General features: G+C 43.5%; 2 protein-coding genes across 4 annotated transcripts in view; both read left to right on the top strand.

Moving 5' to 3' along the window:
• Nucleotides 1–200: 200 nt before the first annotated feature.
• On the top strand, nucleotides 201–475 carry LOC105984308 (mediator of RNA polymerase II transcription subunit 21). The gene has a single exon (XM_013014487.1). It carries the CDS (start codon nucleotides 206–208, stop codon nucleotides 473–475), a length of 270 nt encoding a protein of 89 aa, XP_012869941.1. The 5' UTR covers nucleotides 201–205.
• Nucleotides 476–9,095: 8,620 nt separating this feature from the next.
• Cflar (CASP8 and FADD-like apoptosis regulator) overlaps nucleotides 9,096–22,072 on the top strand; it is a 34,514-nt gene continuing 21,537 nt past the window's right edge. Inside the window, exon 1 of one of the 3 annotated variants that reach the window (XM_013011960.1) lies at nucleotides 9,096–9,182. The gene's annotated coding sequence lies outside the window, so the exon portion shown is untranslated. Of the gene's footprint in view, nucleotides 9,183–10,668; nucleotides 10,847–16,200; nucleotides 16,292–22,072 lie in introns of those variants that run through there. The other 2 variants (XM_013011968.1, XM_013011976.1) reach the window with 2 other exon arrangements.

Consider the following 22,072-nt stretch of genomic DNA (forward strand, 5'->3'; position numbering starts at 1 on the left):
CTCTCTGAAGTCTTTTTTTTTTCTTTTTTTTTTTTTTTGGTCGGTCATAGGGCTTGAACTCTGGGTCTGAACGCTGTCCTTCAGCTCTTCAGCTCAAGGCTAGTGCTCTACCACTTAAGTCACAGCGCCACTTCCAGTTTTCTGAGTGACTTATTGGAGATAAGAGTCTCATGGGGCTCTAGCTCCGGTTGCGTGCGGGAGCAACATGGCGGACCGCCTCACGCAGCTCCAAGACGCAGTGAACTCGCTTGCAGATCAGTTTTGTAATGCCATTGGAGTGTTGCAACAGTGTGGTCCACCTACTTCATTTAATAACATTCAATCAGCAATTAACAAGGACCAGCCAGCTAACCCCACAGAAGAATATGCTCAGCTTTTTGCTGCACTGATTGCCCGGACAGCAAAAGATATTGATGTTTTGATAGATTCTTTACCCAGTGAAGAATCGACAGCCGCATTACAGGCTGAGATGTGAGGATCAAGGTTCAAAGCCAGCTTGGGCAGAACAGTCTGAGATTTTTATCTCCAATTAGCCATCAAGAAGCCAGAAGTTTTAGGGGACCAGCATTAAACAAAAAAGCCAAAGAAGAACACATAGCCCTGAGTTCAAGCCCCAGTAAGGGCACAAAAAAAAAAGAATAAAAATAAATAAAGAAAAAAAAAAAAAGAGTCTCATGGACTTTCCTGCCCTGGCTGGCTTTGAACTGAGACCCTCAGATCTCAGCCTCCTGAGTAGCTAGGATTACAGGATGAGCCACCAGCGCCCAGCTCTCTGAGGTCTTTCATGGGGGCGCTAATCCCATTCATGAGGACTCCAAGCTCATGGCCTAATCACTCCTCTCAAATACAATTATACTGGAATTCGATTTCAACAGATGAATTCTAGAGGATCACAGCACTCAGTCTCTTACTGCAGGTGTGACAGTAGCATTGTGATCATGTAGGAGAATGCCACTCTATAGGAGATACATATTGAAGAATGGAGGGGAGAGAGACAGAAATAAATATCATTAAATAATAACACTTGGTGTCTTGAGGTGAAAGAAACATGTATTATTTCCGTTTTTCAGTTTTGCTTGTTTGGTTTTTGTCAGTCATGAGGTTTGAACTCAGCCTGGGCGCTGTCCCTCAGCTCTTCAGCTCAAGGCTAGAGCTCTACCACTTGAGCCACAGTGCCATTTCCAGTTTTCTGGTGGTTAACTATATATAAGAGTCTCATGTACTTTCCTGCCCAGGCTGGCTTTGAACTGTGATCCTCAGATCTCAACCTCTTGAGTAGCTAGGATTATAGCCATGAGCCACTGGAGCCCAGTTCAGCTCAGCTTCAGAATGTTTTAAAACAAAAAGCTGGGGCTGGGAAGTTGGCTCAGTGGTAGAGCGCTTGCCTTGCATGCCTGAGGCCCTGGGTTCAATTCCTCAGCACCACATAAGCAAAAAGAAAAAAGCTGGAAGTGGCGCTGTGGCTCAAGTGGTAGAGCACTAGCCTTGAGCTGAAGGGCTGAGGGACAGTGCTCAGGCCCAGAGTTCAGGCCCCACAACCGGACCAAAAAAATAAAAAAAAAATAATAAAAAACAAAAAGCTGGAAAAATAAGGCCTAGGGATATGACTAGAGTATTTGCATAGCAACCATGAAGCTCTGAGTTCAAACCCTAGTACATCAAAAACAAAAAGTTGGAAAAATACTACAATGGTCAGGTTTCTGTAATTGTGACAAATGCCAGAGAAAATCATTGTATAGGAAAAATCAATGGCTCTTGTAACAGGGTTTTAAAATTTTCGACTTGCTTTTTTGCATTTATTATTATTGTTATTGTTAGTAATCTTGTTATATTTTTTGAGGCAAAGTCTCATTAGGTAGCCCAGGTTAATCTTGAATTCTCAAGCCTCCTTCCTCAGCTAAGATTATAGACATGTGCTACCATAACCAAATACTGGGAGAAAAGTTGAGGAAGGGTGTCAGACTTAGTACAACTTCTAAGCTCTGAGTATGCGAACTTTGTCTTTCATCTCAGTATATTTCTGTATATATTACGATATAATATATATAAATATGATGCTAGGCATATAGTATTGAGTTGACAGTGCCTACTATATGCCCAGCTTAGTCTGAAGATTAACTGAATTTGTGTAATAATTCTGTGAGGTGAAGACTGTTACTCTCATTATCTGTTCACAGGCAAGAAAATTAAGGCATGGAACTGGCCTCGGTCACATAGCTAATGAAAGGCAGACCCAGCATTCAAATCTAAAACTGTTCCAGAGTCAGTATTCTTAATCCTTATGCTATAGTTCCAGGCTTAGTTTTGGAAATGACTTAACTAATTATAGTAATGTCTGATGATACACATATACAGTTGACTTCCCCTATGGAGTCTACTTCCAGAGCATCAAAGCTTTTGTGGCAGGATGTGTGACTAGCCAAGAGGAGACTTGAGCTCTTCTCTGTGTTTGTTCACTCTCCACTTCTCAAGTCACTGTGATGGAAAGAAAAAACTCTGGGTAATTGTTTTTTTGAGGCCTGGGTTCTTGTCCTGATTCTGCCACAAGGTAGATGTGAGTCTTCCTCACCCATTACTGGCTTTATGTTCTTCAGCTACAAAATTGAGTTGTCATTAGCTAGAGAGGCAGAAAGCATATTTGAATTAGATCAGTTCTGAATCTTGGCTGTAAATTGAAATCATATGGGGAGATTTAAAATCTAATCCCTGAATCTCACAGAGATGCTTATTTAAGTAGTTTGGGATAGTATGTGGCCTTTAAGGTTTAAAAACCTCCTCGGGGAAAACCTGCTGTGCAGTCAGGGTTTGTTGGTTCTTTCTTCAGTGTGGAGAGAGAATGAGAGCCTTGAGTAGTTCCGCCCTGGGCTCAGGGAATGGAAACCCTGTTGCAGCCCTGAGTTTTGAAGGGTTGTGTTCTAAATTGTTTTCAGGTTGTGCAAACCCCTCCAAGTGGGAAGAATGAATGATTAGAGAGATGGAAGGGTCTGTGAGGGCAAGAAGACATGCCCACACACAGACTCTGTCTAGAACTCTGTTTACTGAACATCTGAAGTTCTAGAACCCAACAGCCTACCAAAGGCTGCATTGTCCTCTGCTCCTCATCCATAACTCAAGGGCAAACCGTACTGAAAATCTCCAGCGTTAAGTCCCACATTAAGGAGTGGTAGTTTCTAGAGGGATGTGACCATGACTTGTACAATATCATGAATGCAATACAGTCATTGTCTGAGGACTATCAGAGACAGGGATAGGCATGGCACAGGGCAAAGGGCTTTACCTGCTGGCCTTACTGGTCTGACAAATGGGACACAATGCAGGCTCACATGTGCTAGGGTGGAAGTCATAGTGGTATGGAGGACCAGGGGTTATGCAAGATGAACCTGGGTTAAGCCCACTGTGATGAGTTCATTAACAACCATGAAGGACTTCCACTCTGGATATGTGGGTAAGAGCTGGTGATGGAGGCGTGAGGCCTGAATTTCTAGAAGAGTGGTTTCCAAATTAAGGACAGGTACTGATCTATAAGAAATGATTCCTGGCTAGGAATATGGCTTAGTAGTAGAGTGCTTGCCTAGCATGCATGAAGCCCTGGGTTAGATTACTCAGTACCACATAAACAGAAAAAGCTAGAGGTGGCTCTGTGGTTCAAATGGTAGAGTGCTAACCTTGAGCAAAAGAAGCTCAGGGCCAATGTCCAGGCCCTGAGTTTGAGCCCTAGAACTGACAAAAAAAAAATGATTCCTTAGTGTGTGAAAAAGTATTATATGTATCATAAAATGCAAGGTACTCAACTTAATGAATTATTCTCAGTTTGGTTCCTATTCTTATTTTTTTAATTTTTTCTCTATTGTGAACTTATAGGAATAGTAGATGATATGTATTCATATTGGTGATATTTTTTAATTTTTAATTTTTTGTGAACATACTGTACAGAGGGGTTACAATTACATGGGCAAGATAATGAGTACATTTCTTACCAAGCATTGCAGCCTCCTCCTTTGTTTACCTTTCACATCCCTTCCCAGCCTCCCCCATGGTGATATTTTTTTTTAATTTTTCAATTCTCACTTTGCTCTAGCAAAGTTTGGCAACTACAAACTTTTGCTCCAATTTTTGTTTCATAAAATCCAGTAGTCTGGAAAGAGCTGTTTAAAGATAACACAGGATTTCAGGCTAGAGATCAATTGGTGTGATTATCTAAGGACAGTCAGTACCTGGGGTTGTTAGTAGAAAGTGGAAAGGCCAGCAACATGTACCAGGTTTCTCCAATACATTCCTCTTCTTAAGAGTTAGACAACCTGGTTTTGGACCCTAACTCTGCCCATTATTACCAGTATGTGACTTTAAACTCTGGTTACTTGATATTTTGTCCTTTTGAGCTTCAGGTTTCCTATTACTAAACAGGGATAATGTTCTTTGCAAGAAAGTTACATGAGCTAATTGTGTATAAAGCATGTGTTAATATGCCTAAGACATATTAATAGCTACCACTTACTGCGTGCCTCCATTCAAATGGTAGCTCCATAATAAAGATAGCTTTGTAGGCCTCAGGGGATGTGTGCATGAGAAACTCTCCTGCAATGCCTGTGCCCTGAGCTGTGGGAAATAGCACTATTTTTAACTTCAGCATTAGGCACTGAATCAGTACATATTCTTTTGTGTTTAGTTGCCTTCATGTAGTACAATATTTTCTTCCTAGTTTATTATTAAAAATGTTTTAAAATGAAAGGAGGAAACCCAGAGTGCTTAAGAATTTATTTCGTGTGGAGAAAAGTCTTCCCTGCTGTGGAATTGGAGAATGGAAGTAGGTCATGGCCAGCACAGGGCAGAGTATGACACAAAGATGCCACATCTGGACCCAGACTTTGCCTCCATCTGTGTCACTGCCAACCCTGTGACATTGCTGATGGCCTTCAGGCTCTGACGGTTTTTCTTTCCACTGACCTTGACCTTTTCTCTCGGTCATATTCTGTGCTCAGCATGCTTCTTTCGTGTTTCATAAAGGAAGACAGCAGACAGAAAACTGATGAAACATGGCAGAGCATGGATGGATGCAGAAACTAGAGAAACACGGGCAAGGGATGTGTGGTGGTAGAAAGAGAGGAGTAAAACCCAGTTGAGGAAAAAAGGATTGTCAGGACAGAACCAATAGTTAAAAAACAAGCAAAGGAATTGAAGTCTAGGAAGAGACACAAATGATCAGAGAGGCAAATGTGGAGAGTGGGTCACTGATGCATTAGAGGAGCAGAGGTTAAGAGTGTCTGGCTCCAATTGATTATGTCTGCAGGGTTGGGAGGCCTCATCATCTGCCAGTGCACACCTTAGTCCTGGCTGCCTGGATTTCCCTCTGCAGGCAGGAAACAAGAAGTCATGGCTACTAAATGTGACTAATGTCAAAGGAAAGCTGAAAATACTAACACTGAAAGAGCTTCAAGGATGTGGCTTAGCCAGATCATCCACTGTAATGCTGAGAATAAGACAAGATCCACTTAGGAGCTCAGAACAGCCAATCTGCTTTCACTTGCCTGGATTTGAACAATCAGCTTCATCAATGCAGAAAAACAAACATACTCATTTAAAAAATACAGTTCAGGGATTTTTGGCTATTTTTTGTTTGCTGTTAGTGAAAAGGGGGTGTGTATAGGCAGTATATGCCTGCATTCCCAGCTACTGAGGAGCCTGATGAAGGAGAACCAAATTCTAGGCTAGCCTGGCAATATAAGCAATAACAGTGACACCCTGCTTCAAAAAGAAATTTTACATATTTATAGAGTGACATGTGGACACACTCATATGCACGCTCTGGTCCTGGGGCTTGAAATCATGGCCTAGGTGCTCTCCCTGAGCTCAAGGCTAGCTCATTACCATTTGAGCCAAAGCTCCACTTCTGGCATTTTGGTGGTTAGAGATGAGTCTCACGGACTTTGCTGTGTGGGTTAGCTTCAAACTGCAATTCTCAGATCTTAGCTTCCTGAATAGTTAGGATCACAGGTATGAATCATCAGTGCCTAGCTTGCCCAGGTTATTTTTGAGATAGGGTCTCACTTAAACTCTGGATATGTGCGGGGAGGATGGTCTGCCTATTTTAGGTTTCCCATTGTAGCTGTGATGACAAAAGCACATCATCATGTGCAGCTTATTTTATCATATAAATGGTGGAAAGTGTGTGTGTGCGCGCGCGCGCGTGTGTGTGCGTGTGCCCAAATGGAGGTCTTAATTTGTTGACTGTATCTAGGCTATTAAAATATTTTTTCACATTTTTATTAGCACCAATTAGATGTACAGGGGTTTCATTTTAGAAATAGTCTGTTAAAATCTTTACAAATGTAAAATGAGTCTGGGAATTGCATATAAGCTAGATTTTTGTGGGAAACTTTTTTAAATTATGAAAATAGTGTACAGAGGGGTTACAATTACATGGGCAAGGTTATCAGTACATTTCTTATCAAGCATTGTTGCCTCCTCCTTTGTTTCCCCTTCCCATCCCTTCCTGTTCTCCCACACACACACCCCCAGCCCCCCCACCCCCGGCCAAAGTTGTAAAGTTCGTTTTTCGACATAATGTCTTGTACATCTCATTGTTGCAATGGGTCCACCTGTATCCCTATTTAAACAATTTGTTTTTTCCTTTCCCCTCTACAAATTATACCAACATCAAATACAGTGAAAACAGGGGTTAAACTGTGGGGGAGGGACAAACAAATCAACAAAGAAATCATCTTTAAATGTGTTAGAAGCAATCGCAAGAAAGAAAAAAACATTTGTCCTTATCTTGGGGTTCATTTAGCCTAACATCAACTTATCTGACCATTTCTGCTTGTCTCAGACATATACTAGTAATTGCAAATAAGGGAAACCATGGGACCTATGTTTCTTTGGGCCTGGCTTACTTCACTTATAATTTTTTCCAAGTTTTTCCAGTTCCTAACAAATGGGGCAATATCATTCTTTCTGATGGAGGCATAGAATTCCATTGTGGATATATACCACATTTTCTTGATCCATTCATCAACTGAGGGGCATCTGGGTTGATTCCATATCTTAGCTATGGTAAATAGTGCTGCGATAAACATAGTTGTGATGGTAGCTTTAGTGTGGTCTTGTTTGTGATCATTTGGGTAAATGCCCAAAAGTGGGATTGCTGAGTCATAGGGGAGCTCTATGTGGAGTCTTTTGAGGAATCTCCATAGTGCTTTCCAAAGCGGTTGAACCAAGTTTACATTGCCATCAACAAAGCAGTAGGGTTACCTTTTGGCCACATCCCTTTCAGCATCTGTTATTAGATTTCTTGATTATAGACATTCTAACTGGGGTGAGGTAGAATCTCAATGTTGTTTTGATTTGCCTTTCTTTTATGGCTAGAGAAGTTGAACATTTCTTCATGTATCTATTGGCCATTCTTATTTCCTCTTCAGTGATGTTTCTCTTTAGGTCTTTAGCCCACTTATTTATCGGGCAGTTGTTTCTTTGAGGATTTGTTGTTGGGGGATTTAATTTTATGAGTTCTAAGTATAAAAAAGTATTTTTGGGGGGAGGCTGGCAAGGGATGTGAAGGGTAAACAAAGGAGGAGGCTGCAATGCTTGATAAGAAATGTACTCATTATCTTGCCCATGTAATTGTAACTCCTCTGTACAGTATGTTCACAAAAAATAAAAAATATTTTTATTTTTGTATCATTACTCTCCCCTTAAATGTCATGAGATTTCTTTTAAGATAGACTAGTCAATAGTCTACCTTAATGCTTGATGGATGTTTCAGGTGTACTTGAAAAGAGTATGCATTCTTCTGATGAGGAAGAAGAGTAGGGTAGAGAGGATTGGGGGGTGGGGGAGAGGTGGAGACCAATTTCTTGAGGACCCAGGATTCACTGTTATTATTTGAGGCACAACCCTGGATACACCAGAACTCCTACCTATGCAGGTGATCTTGCAGTGCATACTATGCATAGTATTTAATTTGAACATGCATATTGCACTTAGCTATTCTCAAGCATTTAAAGAGAAACCCTTAATTAGGTCTTACGTTTATACACTACACATCATTAAAATCACTGTAACAATGCACTGTGGTAATGGACATAGGTAGTTGAAAAAATTACTGTATTACCACCACTTGCCACTCTAAACTGTCCACAAGAAGGACTTCTGTGGGAGGGAGCACCAGAACTTTTGCACAATAACTACCTGCTTTAACTGATGTCCAGACATCATTTTAGGCCATAGATCTGTCCTGCTTGGGCTCAATCCCACACCATGGAGTGTATTCCCACTTTACTCTCTTTACTTCCACTTCAATAAATGTGTTTCACTCAGTTCTCTGAGATGCCAAGAACCTGGAATGATAAGTAATGGAGGCCACTGTCAGGTAACCCTAATCCTAACTCTAATCCTCAAAAGCTCCTGTACCCACACGCCACACAAAATCTTACCAAAAAGTAAATTAAAAAAAAATAGTCATTAAGAATAAATGGATTAGCTGGGTTCCAGTGGTTCAGCCTGTAATCCTAGCTACTCAGGAGGCTGAGATCTGAGGGTCGCAGTTCAAAGCCAGCCAGGGCAGAAAACTCCTATCTCCAATAAACCACCAAAAAAACCGGAAGTGGTGCTGTGGCTAAAGTGGTAGAGCGCTAGCCTTGAGCTGAAGAGCTGAGGGACAGTGCTCAGGCCCAGAGTTCAAGCCCCACGACCGACAAAAAAAGAAAAAATCCCTGTAACCCTAGCTACTCAGGAAGCAGAGATCTGAGGATCAAGGTTGGAAGGCAGCCCGCAGACAAATTCACCAGATTCTTAAACTCCAGTTAATCAGCAAAAAGCCAGATGTAGAGCTGTGGCTCAGCAGGTAGAGCAAAAAAGCCCAAGCAAGAGAGGGAGGCCCTGAGTTCAAGCCTGGGCGCGCACACACACACAAAATATGGTTTCTATGGTTTCTTTCCTACTCCGGCGCCGTTCGGTGTCAGACTAGGGCCGGGTGAGAGTAGGCCCGGAGCCCCGCGCTCGCGTGACCGGCGGGCCGGGTAGGGCTGGGCGAGGGCCGGGAGGCGCCGCACGGGCAGCCAGTCGGCGGTACCACGTCCGTTCTGTGTGCTTTCGGTTTCCTCGCCTCCATCTTGCCTGCGCCCTCCGGCCTCCGGGAAGCGAGTGCCCTACGGTAGCCAGGAGAGGACGGCCCCTGACTCACGCAGGTTCGTCCCGGTGCCGGGCCGCCGCTGGCACGGCCCTGTGCCTCTCGGCACACGGACCGGTGTCGTCCCGGCAGCGTTCGGCGCCGCCGGGGCCCGGGGTGGGCAGCGGGAGCCAGGGAGCGGGGTGGCGCCGGGCAGTGGCGAGCTCCGAGGCCGCGGTCCTCCGGCCCCCAGCCCGACCTCCTCGTCTCCTGCACTCAGTCCGCATTGCTTCCGCCAGCCCTGCGCGGGGAGGACATCTTAAGGCCAGGGATCGCATCCCAGGCCGCCGCACCCGCCGGGAGCCACCCCACCCCGTACAGCTCCAGAGATTAGCGACCGGTCACCAGCGTCGTGCAAACGTTGATGAATAGGGTCGTGGGAGTCGCCCCCTGCCTGGGACGAGCTGTCGGGGGGAGGGAAACGTTGGCCCCAACAGAAGGTTGGGTCGTGTTCCGTGTGCTCTGCGCGTCGCTGCGCCGCGGCGGGCTGCGCGCTCCCGTCCTCCGCCGAGACTCCGTGCCCGGGATTGTTCTCCGCTCACTGGCTCCCAGCAGCATGGTGGGGGGCCACATGTGTGTGTGCGCAAAGTACCGGGGACATGGGAGGGGGGACTGACAAGAACGTGTCCAAGTCTTCCTATTAAACCATCCGAAAGGATGGGGAGGATGTATTCGCGTGTTTGCTTTTTCTGGACTGGGTTTGGGTTTGGACTAAAGGACACGTTGTCTGTAACGCCGAGGAAGGAGACGCACTAGGACCGAAGGCGCCGGTTGGCAGTGACTAGTTGAAGGAAGCAGGAAGCTGACGCACCCTGTAGGAAATGAGCCGAACTTCTGAAATTTGTTCTTGTGCAACGGGAGTGGTCAAACTCGTTCCTGGCGATGGCGTGTGTGGTGGTGTTTTTAACCTTGACATGCTTAAATAACCTCAGAGCAAGCGAGTTCAGATTATAAAGAGGGGTTTTTTGGGGGGGCATACTCTTGTGGTTACCCTAAATTATTTGACAGGAGTTGTGTTGACCATCACCCCCCCCAAATGGCTCAACCTGAAGATTTAAAGAGAAAGAGGGAAAAACAGAAACAAGAAAGAGGGAGGGAAGGAAGGGAGGGAGGGAGGGAGGGAGTTTGGGAGACGTGTTTCTCGCCAGTGGGGAGTGTTTCTTGGTTAAGTTTCTCTGGCTTTGGGGTTTGAATGTTGTGGAGATCCGTTTCCAGGTCCGCCGGGGCGCGGGGTCTGCTCGGGGTCCGCCTGCCTCCTGCGCTCGGTCGTGGCGTAGGGCGGGATCCCTGGGCAGAGTTTGGCGAGTTGGCCCGGGGCCGAGGCGGAGTGGGAGGGGAGCGGGCTTGGCGTCGGGGCGCGCCGCCGCCCTTCCCGGGAAGGTCTTGCGTGGCCAGGGCGCCCCCGGTGGCGTCGGCGGGCCGGGGCGCTGGGGGCGGGGCGTGGGCTTCCCACGGCTCTCACCTGCACGCCCCGCTGGGCGCGTCACCTGGCCGGCCTCGCGGAGGACGCGCCCTGGGGCTCGGCCTTCAGTTACCGGAACGCCTGCTGGGGAGGCCACCTCCTGATGCCTAGGACCCTTTGCCTCAGTTTCTCCTCGGCTCCCGAGCGTTTCCAAATCCGGTTTTTCCAAGGACAGGCAGCGCTTGGGGTCACTACCAGTGGGAAGAGCGTCGGCCCCCGGCGTGAGTACTCTGACCGCCGGGCCACCTCTCTCCAGGCCGGTGGCACCTGGGGAGCCGGGGAATACTTGGGGCACGCCCCCCCCTCTGCAGAAAAGGACGGACCCCCCCCCCGCCTCCATTTCTGCCTTTGGTCCTTTCTGTGAACTTTCTGAAGTCTTTTAAGTTCCAGGGAGGGACTCCGTTTGGGGTGACAGCTCCCTTGTCAAGTCTGGCTATTTCCTGTAGAGTTCCACGGGCTGATTTAACTCATATTTATAGCCTGAGATGCGTCCTTGCCTTTAGTTCAGTGTAATCCTTGCAGTAGTTAGAGCTGCTGTGGACCAGGCTGAGTTCTGGACGTCAGGACCTCATTGCGTGGTTGGAGAGGCCAAGCTGGGTGATCTGCCTGGGCAGCCCAGAGGGCCTCTCTGACAGAGGGAGAGCGAGCTGGGCCAGCCCCAGGGGGGTGTGCGGGGGTGACCCCCCCTGAGGCACTGGCCCTAGCTCCCCTGTGTATTTCCCTCCTGCCATCTCCTCTGTGAAGGCTGTCCACTCAACCTCAGGACAGTCTGGCCTTTGTCCTCTCACAAACTCCAGAGCTAGCTTTGCACTTTCACCTCTCCAGAAGCTTTGCCAGCAAGTTGTAATATAATTACCCGAGTTAAATAGCTGTAAGACTAAATACAGAAAGCCCATCCCCCCCTCTCCAGGCCATTCCTTAGAGATAAACTTTAGATAATGTCTATTTTGCTCCCTCCTTTTTTGGTATGATACAGTTTCTATGAACTGAATTTCAGAACTGCTGTCTGTTCCATTCATCTCTCTGTGTGTTCCTCCACCTGACATTCCTCTTCTTTGGCATCAGTGTTTTTAATCTTTCTCTAATGCCCACTTTTCTTGGTGTTGAGAACGGGTGTATCTCTAGCTTAGGTTTCATTCTTCGGCTTGTTTAGATGCACTGAATGTTTGTTAGGTTTCATTCTTCGGCTTGTTTAGATGCACTGAATGTTTGTTCTCCCTCAGTTCTTGAGTTAGGGAAATAATTTCTTCTTTGAACTAAAAAAAATATTTTAAATAAAGGCTATTTACATACACAGACTTGTAACTATTACAAGACTCTTTGTATGTGTACATAGTATTATAGCTATTTACACATACAAATATGTAGTCTTGTAATTATATAGTCTTGTAAATACATATAGTCTTACGTAAATATTGTAACTATGTGTATTTGTGTTATTGAATCTTCTTCTGACTGGACCATTACTGCTTCTTTTGAATTAGTATGTATTAATTGTACAAAGTGAGTGCCTTTTTATTTTTTATTTTTTGTTTTGTCAGTCATGGGCTTGCATTCTGGACCTGGGACAGTGCCACTTCTGGTTTTCTGGTGGTTAATTGGAGATAAGAGTATTATGGGGATTTTGCTGCCCAGGATGGCTTTGAACCATGATCCTCAGATCTCAGCCTCCTGAGGAGCCACCTGCGCCGGGCTGGGTCTCACTAATTGAATAGCTTGCACTTGGATCACACCCTTCTCTTTTTCACTTCCCACATAGCTGTGTTGACAAACAGCACTAGGCCCTGCTTGTTCTACTAAGATGGAGTCACACAGACTTTCCTGCCTTAGGCTAGCCTGAAACATTGATCCTCTCAATCTCAGACTTCCATGATAGCCACGTTCCCCCACTCCCACTGTTGGTTGAAAAGAATTTCTTGAGTTTATTCTTTGGCTGGCCTAGACTGCATCTTAACCTCCTAAGTAGCTAGTACTACAAGCATGAGGCACTAGTATCTGACTCTTTTCTTATTCTTGATATTGAGTTGTCAATTTGGTAATCTAGTACTTATTATAGAACAGTTAAGTTGTACCAGTTTGATACCATATTCATCTGTACATTCCAAATTGTGCCTTCTATAGTGAACTCTTAATTGAGTAAGTGAACCCACCATCATTTTTATCTAGGTATTCCACAGTTTTTTGATACACTGAGAAACTGCCCTGGTAGGTATTTAGGTAACATGTTTCTGAGGTAATGATTTTATAAGTCTACTTGTGAAAATCTTGTGTATTATTATTATTTTGTTGGTTGTGGGGTTTGAACTCTGGGTCTGGGCGCTGTCCCTCAGCTCTTCATCTCAAGGCTAGTGCTCTACTGCTTGAGCTATAGTGCCAGTTCTGGTTTTCTAGTGGTTTTATTGGAGATAAGAATCTTGTGGACTTTCATGCCCGGGCTGGCTTTGAACCGTGATCCTCAGATCTCAGCCTCCTGAGTAGCTAGGGTTACAGGCATGAGCCACCAGCACCCAGCTTTGTGTATTATCTTTATACTTGTGACTTAAATTATTTTTTACTTTTACTGAATATTTTTATTTCCAAAAATAATTGTTAAAGTCAGATCTTTGTTTTAGAGGCACTTGAAGCAAGATCTCTTACCTGAGTGCCTCTGAACTTGAGTCAAATTCCCTGCAACAATGACCAAAATGATCTGGAGATGGATTAAAAAAATTAACCAATTCCTTTAGCATTTACTGAGCACTTACTAGTGTTAGGTAATAGAATTACACAGAAGTTTTCCCTCTTCTGTGTGCAGCTCCCTTTCTAATTGGGGAAGACAAATAGTAAAAAAAAAAAAAAAAAGAGCTATGCATAAATCCTTGGCCATAACACACTATTAAAACCCAGAATTCAAGTTTTATGCTTGACCCTGGAGAATCTACGTCAGATGTTGTCTGCCTAGGCCTTCTGTAAACAAGCTGGTTATCATTCATCATGAATTTGAACCAGTCTGTCCCTTGAACTAGCCTTGTATCCCTGGGATGAAACCAATTTGGTTATAGTGTATGAATTTTTTTTGGATTAGTTGAATTTGGTTAGAAAGCATTTTTTTCTTAGCTTTTATTTTTTTATTTTTTCAAATTTTTTATTGTGATTAAGTGGTTACATAATTTCCCAAATTTCACAGTATTGTGGAATAGTGATGCTCAGTTAAAGTCACAAACACATTCTAACTTTTCCTGGAGCAAATTGTCTATCACGGTCTATAACATGTATGAGTTCTATGAGTTTTGTGATACAGTTATTTCTTCCACATTGGGTGGTATGTACATTTCTTTTGTTTTGCATAGCATCAGCTGTTACCTCTTTCCCACCTGTTTCCTCCCTCCCATCACTGCCATTATTTCATTTTGGTCAATGTCCAGTGCAGCTGATGGGTCCCACTGTTATATGTTTTTCCCTGATTCCCTCTAGTTCTGTGTCATCTTGCTGGTTCCCCTCCGGTCTACACATATATACCATACATGTGATCAGCAGCATGAGTTATTTAGTAGTGATTCAACCAGGTGAGTGGAAGTCCTTTGTTTCTTGAGTCCTGTTAATTTTGTCGTGTCACCTAGCATTTTGGATTTAACATCTACTTATCAGGGAGACCATGTACCATTTGTCTCTTTGCTCTTGGCTTACTTTGCTCAACATGATTTCTTCTAGTTCTATCCATTTCCCTGCAAATGCCATTATTTTGTCATTTCTAATGGCTGCATAATATTCCATTGTGTTTAGATACCACAATTTTTGGATCCATTCATCTGTGGTGGGACATCTGGGTTATTTTCATATCGTGGCTATTGTGAACAGTGCTGCAATAAACATGGAGGTGGATGTGTGCTTGTATACTGGTTCCTGTTGTTCAGGATAGATGCCTAGAAGTGGTATGACTGGGTCATAAGGGAGGTCAATATTTAGCTTTCTTTCTTTTTTTTTATTGTGAAAATACTGTACAGGGGGGTTACAATTACATGGGCAAGATAATGAGTACATTTTTTATCAAGCATTGTAGCCTCCTCTTTTTTTCCCCCTTCCCATCCCCTCCCATCCTCCCCCTGCCCCCCACCCAATCCTCCCCTCCTCCCCCCCCCCCCCCACCCCCTGCACCAAATTTGTAAAGTTTTTTTTCGACATAACGACTTGTACATTTCATTGTTGCAATGGGTCCACCTCCGTATCCCTACTTAAACGATTTGTTTTTCCCCTTCCCCTCCACAAATTATACCGACATCAAATACAGTGAAAGCAGGGGTTATACTGTGGGGGCGGGACATACAAAGCAACGAAGAAATAATCAATATTTAGCTTTCTGAGGACCCTCCAGACTGCTTTCCAAAGTGGTTGTATAAGTGTACATTCCCACCAGCAGTGTAATAGGGTTCCTCTTTCTCCGCATCCCCTCCAGCATTTGTCATTGGCTGACTTGAGGATGTGGGCCATTCTGACTGGGGTAAGGTGGTATCTCAGGGTTGTCTTTATTTGGTTAGCAAGTATTTTAATAGTTTCACATCTATGTTCATGAAAAAATTGGTTTATAGTTTTCTTTTTGTTAAGTTCCTGGCTGTTTTTGTGAAGAGCGTAGTGTCTTTTGACTGGAGAATTGAGTCCATTAGTATTGAGTGTTTGAATACAGAAGTATACAGTAGTTCCTGTCATCTTCCCTCTCAACTTTGGCTTTGTACCTCTTCTGTTTCTCCTATGTTTATCTATCTAGCAGGATCTGTCCTATGTACTTTTTTTCATGTTCATATTGATCTCTGTGTGTAAGATGTCTATGAGTAGCTTCTATAGTGCTGTTTGGGTGTTGATAAGTTGTTTACTTTTCATTTTTCCTCAAGTGTTTTGTTTGCCTTCTGTTTATGAATAAAGCTTGGCTGGACAGAGAATTTTGAGTTGACCGTTCTTTGATTTACATTGTCATTATCAACAGTTCAAGGAAGGGTATAAAATGGTATTCAGGCACAATCTTAGGTATAAAATATCCATAAGTGAGAGATTTTTTTTCATTAGCTGCCAAATTGGTTATAGCAACAGCATTGACTCCCCAGCCAGGTTTGTGGAGTTGTATTTGTCTACTCAGTAGACATGAACTTGCTTCATGCTATGCCCTGACTTCACTGAAAGGTGGACAGAGAATGGCATGCTAAGCATGTATTTGCACAGGCTAATCAGTAAGGCTGACTGCCATGCTGCTGAGTACAGGGAAACTTATGTGTTTTGGATACCAGATGATTTGAGAAGTCAGACCAAAGTCACTTCATTTTTCCTGGTATTGGAACTCAGAACTTCATACTCAGTTTTTTCTGTTTAAGGATGGCACCCCATCACTTGAGCCACACCTCCACTTCTGGCTTTTGGTTAACTGGAGATATGAGCCTCTCAGATTTGTCTGCCAGGGCAAGTTTTGAACTTCATTCATCCAATTCCTGAGTAGCTAGGATTACAGGTTACCTCTTTTACTTGACCTGTTATAGAGGTGCTGGGTGCCAAAAGGCTGTGTTACGTGCCTTCCTAGAGCTTTGTATGGGGTGGTACCAAGAAGTTACTGGCCAAGTCTGTAGGGGCTTATCCCAAGAAGACTGTGTGCAGGAGGGGGCGCTTCACCTGGCCCTGAAAGCTGAGAGGATTTTGCTGGACAGGTAAGTGGAGTGAGTAATCCAGGCAAAAGCAGATGGCAAAGAGACTTGTTGATGTGCCATTGAAGCTGATTGTGTTAAGTGTATATTGATAAATGGCCACAGATACTACTGATCATAAGAGGCTGTGAATGCAAAAAAAAAAAGGAAACTACAACAGAAAGCGAGGAATCACTGGGGGATTTGATCTAAAGTGATTTGGTTCAAGCATGAAATTCAGAAGGCTCATTCCCATAGTAGATATAGAGAGGGTGCTCAGAGGCTAGGTGAGAGATGGGTATTAAGGAATACTAGCGTTTAAGGCAAAGGTGAGGTGAGGGGCTGGACAAGGTTAGATAAGAACTAGGGAAAAAACAGTGGTGTGAAGTCAACTCAGGGAGAAGAGTTTAAAGGAATGATGAATGAATAGCATCAGGTAGGGTAATTGAATGAAAGAAGACTTCTTATTTTATCCATTTATTTAAAAATAAAATTTACTGTATTTAAACTAAACATGATGTTGAAAGGTACAAAGAGCAAAATGATTGCTATAGGGTAACAAATTAATACATCCATCATCTCGTGGTTACCCATTGCTCTCCCTGCAACAAGAGCAGCTATAGTCTACTCATTTTGTTACAAAGTCCTAAATACAACTCACTTGGTAACTAAGTCCTCACATTGTACATTGGAGCTTTCCTTTGTTCTTGCCACATACTTTCCACTTGGTATCCTCTGACCTACATCTCCCCACTTCCTTCCTGCCACAGGCCCTGGCAGCCTAGGTAACCACTGTTTATTCTCCATTTCTATATTGAGTTTGTTTTAGATTCCACATATAAAGGAATCCACGCATTTTTTCTGTTTTTACACTTAGCATAATATTTTCTAAGTTTCTTCATGTGGCCAATGGCAGGAACTCTTCCCTTTTTGAGGGCAAATAATATTCCATGGTATCTAAACCATACTAGACTCTAAATTTATTCATGTGGCTAATGTCAGGATGTCTTCCTCTTTCTGAGGGTGAATAATATTCCATGGTATCCATATACCAGTTTCTCCTCCCCTTTCTTCCCCCCACTCCCCTCCTAGGTTTTGGACTTGCTAGACAAGCATTCTACCACTTGAGTTGGTAGGCCTGGATAGGCCAACATACCAGTTCCTTTATTCGTTCATCCATCAAAGAGCACTTAGTTGTTTCCACATCTTGACTTTTGTGAATAATGCTGTGATGAAATGGGAGTGCAGCTATCTTTATGAGATGATGGTTTCATTTCTTTTGGGTATATACCTAGAAGAAGGGTTGCTGGGTCTGAGAACTTCTAAGTGTCCTGAAAGGTGTCAATGGGAGGCCTTGACAAGAACAGCATATCAGGGCTCAATACAGGATAGGTAAGTGAGGTACTTGCTTTTGTTCACCATTTAAAGGAGTATTCAAAAACTCAGTAACCATAATGTATAATATTCCAACACAGCATTTAAAACACATAGATGTCCCAAATCTGAAAAATAAATTACTGAACATTTAAGTAAACAATAAATAAAAACAACATCAGCATTACTGATGGATTGGCACCGTGTAGCATGGTGAAAAGATGTGGCCTTGGGACAGCGGAGGTGGAGGGATGTGGAGGAGTTGAAGTTGAGGAAATTGAAGCACTGACTATTCCTTCATGAAGTTCCAGATTCATGTGAAAAGAAAGTGTAAGAATGGTTGGTCCAAAGGACCACAGGCTTACGTTGTTGTTGTTTTACAACTCTTTAAGATGGAAGAATCTTGAACATGTTTATGATGTGAGGAAAGGCATCCTAGGGTCTATACGAGACTGATGAAAGCTTTGTTTTTTTTTTGGTTGTTTTTTGTTTTATTGTGGTCCAGTTGTGGGGCCTGAACTCTGGGCCTGGCCGCTGTCCCTCAGCTCTTCAGCTCAAGGCTAGCACTCTACCACTTGAGCCACAGCGCCACTTCCGGCTTTTTTCCGTTTGCTTATGTGGTGCTGAGGAATCAAACCCAGGGCCTCATGCATGCAAGGCAAGCGCTCTACCACTGAGCCACCTTCCCAGCCCTGATGAAAGCTTTGGTATAGAGGCTTGGTGCAGACAAGAAGAGAAAAGGGAGATGGTCCTAGGTAAACTGAGGGACAGAAAAATGCCAGGTGGGGAAAGCTGTGGAAACTCAAACCTTTTAAGTGGCAAGGTCACCAGATGAGAAATGGTGCCAGTAGGTGGTGATCGATGAAGAAAGCAATGAAGGTTGGAACTCTCCCTTAAGGTTGTGGAAGAGGTTGCTGATCAGGGTTCCGGACAGGCTCATGGGAAGTTGGAGTCCATACTGTTATTGATGTCAGCTTCCATGTAGAGTGATATTTCCCTCTTTTCCTTCTGGACTACTTGCTACTATAGATATGCAAGTAGAGAAGGCTCAGACTCTGAGGCTGGTAAAACGTAACCAATCAGCCCACTTAGCAGAAGGATTTCCTGGGATACAAGACTTGAATGCTAAAAGTGGAATGTTCTGGGTATACCATGTCTATTTGCTCACTTGAGGTATTATAATGTTGGCTCTCAGAAGCAAAAGATTTCCTTGTTTTTATCCTTGGATTGAGGGGGACTGAAGGCACTGGGCACAGAGAGCTTGAAGCACATATTTCAAGTTGTAGTCTGGGAAAAAAAGGGAGATGGTTACCATTCATTCTCTCACAACACAAGTGCTCTCCATGAGTCACACACTGTCTGTATGGAGGATTTGCCACAAAGGAGAAATAAATGCCCTCATGAAAATATACTTCTGTGCTAGCCAGGGTTCATTCTCACCTCTGTAAACTGCACTTGCCAGGCTCCTTTGCAACTAGGATATGATTAAGCTCTGCCAGTTGGGTGAATACAGACAAGATTTGCAAAGGAAGTAGGTGGATGGTAATACTTAGCTGCTTTTCTTAGTTTCTTTGCTGGCAAGAAGAGTGTAGTGGTATGGGGTTTGGAGAGCAGCATTTAGTCACCAGCTTTTTGGATGAAACAGGCAATGTGATGGGGCCACTTGTGGTCTCAGGGTTCTGCTCTGGAGAGGTTATCTTTAAAATCAGTGTTTCCAGTGGTAGCCTCCTGACTGCCCACTGTCCTGGCCCCAGCCAAGGTGGTTTTAAGGACCTCAGGAGTCCTTGCTGAAAGCTCAGCCTAGACTCCCTTCTTTCATCCTTTTCAGCAGGTTTTTTTTGGTAATTTTCTGCTGCAAATGTCTGGAGTGTTTTCTATTTTCAGACCTTGATGCTTCTTTTATGAGTTGAGCCAGTGTTGTAAAAATAAACTCTAAGGACTTAAGTTCTATTTTGAATTTTAAGCAGCCATTGGTGGTGATCTCGTGATTTCTGCCAGAGAAATGAAACTGGAACTGATGAATCTTGTGTTTTAGCTGCTGTAGGTCAGGACAGTGTGTACCAAAGTGGAAAAGGAAGAGCAACTGAATGAAAGTATCTGAAGAAAAAAGGAACTCCCTTAAAATGCTTCAGTGCTATGGTATTTAGGCTGGGTAGGACAGGGAGAGTATGGATGTTTAATAACCTTCCTGGCTTCTATCCATTAGCTCATATAGCACTTTGTGATAAAAAAATGTCTTCCGATGTTATCAAATATCCCATAAGGGGCAAAATTACTCTGAATAAGAACCATTAATACAGTCTATACTATTGCAGAAGTATTCCTTATCTTCTTAAAGAAATTTTAGGCTTATTTACAATTATCTCAGATATATGTTCCTAGGATATGAATTCTGTTTATGTGTTTGTGTGTGTGTGTGTGTGTGTGTATGTGTGTGCGCATGGGTGTGTGTCTGTGCCATCCTGGAGCTTGACCTCAGGGCCTGTGCAATGTCTCTGAGCTTTTTTGCCCAAGGCTTTTGTGCTCTACCACTGGAGTCACAGCTCCATTTCCAGCTGGAAATTCCAGTGGTATTTTTGGTGGTTCACTGGAGATAAGAGGCTTGTGAACTTTCATGCCTGGGCTGGCTCTGAATTGAAATCCTCAGATATAAGCCTCCTGAGTAGCTATGATTAGAGGTGTGTGCCACTGGCACCTGGCAATCATAGTAATTTTTAGCATGAGCTTCCTTCCAGCAGAAGTTCTTTCGTAGCTGAGTATGGTGGTACAGGCCTGAAATCCCAGCATGAGAAGGCTAGGCAGAAAGATTGTGAAATTGAGGCCAGCCAGGCTACATAGTGACTCACAGTCATAAAAGGAGGAAGAGAAAGAAAAGGAAGGGGAGAATGAGGAAGAGGAGGAGAACATTTTCTGTATGCCTCACATACCGTAAGCTGGATTGGGGATTTTTTGTGGGGATTTTGAGTTTGCTACTGAAGACCTTATGGACTTTGATAGTATTGGAGGAATGTTGATGTTAATTTCTTGGTTTGAGCTAAAAGACCCCTCTACACACTTAACATTATTTGGCACTGACATTTTGCTTCATGTAGGTGACCTGTGTCTATGCCAATCTGTATTTTCCTTTTGATATTTTCTTTCAGTGTGCCAGATGCTACCTCTGAGTAATTTGGATTTTGCTGCCAAACTATCCCCCCCCCCCCCACCATTAGCACAGAGGGAAGACAGCATGCCAGCATGCCAGGGTTCTTGCTGAGTGTGCGTGACTGGTAGAAAGCAGTCAAAGCCATAAATGAACTGAGCAGATAATTTTTTTAAACCACTATCTGATTTTGTTAACTCTTTATGGTGTTATTATATCACTTATAGTTATGAATTATAAAAGTTAGAAGACTTTTTGAAAATAGAGAATTAAACCTCTCATTTCTCATAATTCTGTTTGGTTCTTTTTCAAACCTGTCAAATTAGAATAGTATTTTTCACTCCATGTTTAATGACCTCTTATTTGTTTTATTTTTTTCCCCCTATTATTTATTTGGGTTCTTCTAGTAGTAAGTACAATTGTATACAGAGCAACCATTATCAACTTCAAGCTAGGGTATTTTTTTCCAGTTACTGTTTTGGTTTCAGGTTAGGTTTATCATTTCATGGTAACAAACAAGGTATTTACCCAGAGCACAAGAACCAATTTATTATAAATTATAATTATAAAACTTTAAAATAGTGTAGATGTAAGCATTATTTATAACTTAAAGTTTAGAAAAAAATACTGTTGAATTCCAGTAGAAGTTAAGAATGAACATACTATTTGGGCACTTGTGGTTCACGCCTGTAATCCTAGCTACTCCGGAGTCTGAGATCTGAGGATTGCAGTTCAAAACTAGCCTGGGCAGGAAAGTTTATGAGACTCCTATCTCCAATTAATCAGTAAAATTCCAGAAGTGGAGCTGTCATTCAAGCGGTAGAATGCTAGCCTTGAGAAAAACAACAAAACAACCCCTCATGGACAGCACCCAGGTCCTGAGTTCAAACCCCGGGCTGGCACCAGAACAAAAACAAAAACACCCCCATGCCACCACCTTCACATGCATTCTACTTCTGCCCTCCCACCGACACCACGAGGAGTTCTAATGCCCAATGTAGCAGGGTAGTGAGCTTCTGGACCTTCTCTCACTTCCAGAGGATCTGAAGACCTGATTACAATCTGACTGGATCATAGCTTAGCCGTGTAGGCATTCATAATGAAGTTATGAAAAGGGCCTGAGCTGTTGGTGGATGGCAAGGCTTACAGTTGGGCATGAACAAATTTGACAAGAAATGTACCTCACTACCCTATGTATGTAACTGTAACCCCTCTGTACATCACCTGACAATAAAAAAGTTATGAAAAAGAAAGAAATTATGTGGGAGAGCAATGGGAAAGGACAGACG

The sequence above is a fragment of the Dipodomys ordii genome, unplaced genomic scaffold (genome assembly GCF_000151885.1).
Source record: "Dipodomys ordii isolate 6190 unplaced genomic scaffold, Dord_2.0 Scaffold1, whole genome shotgun sequence".
Lineage (NCBI taxonomy): Eukaryota > Metazoa > Chordata > Mammalia > Rodentia > Heteromyidae > Dipodomys > Dipodomys ordii.

Bases quoted from the DNA above. Each gene is read 5' to 3' on its own strand.
- LOC105984308 (XM_013014487.1), top strand. From the start codon at position 206: ATGGCGGACCGCCTCACGCAGCTCCAAGACGCAGTGAACTCGCTTGCA.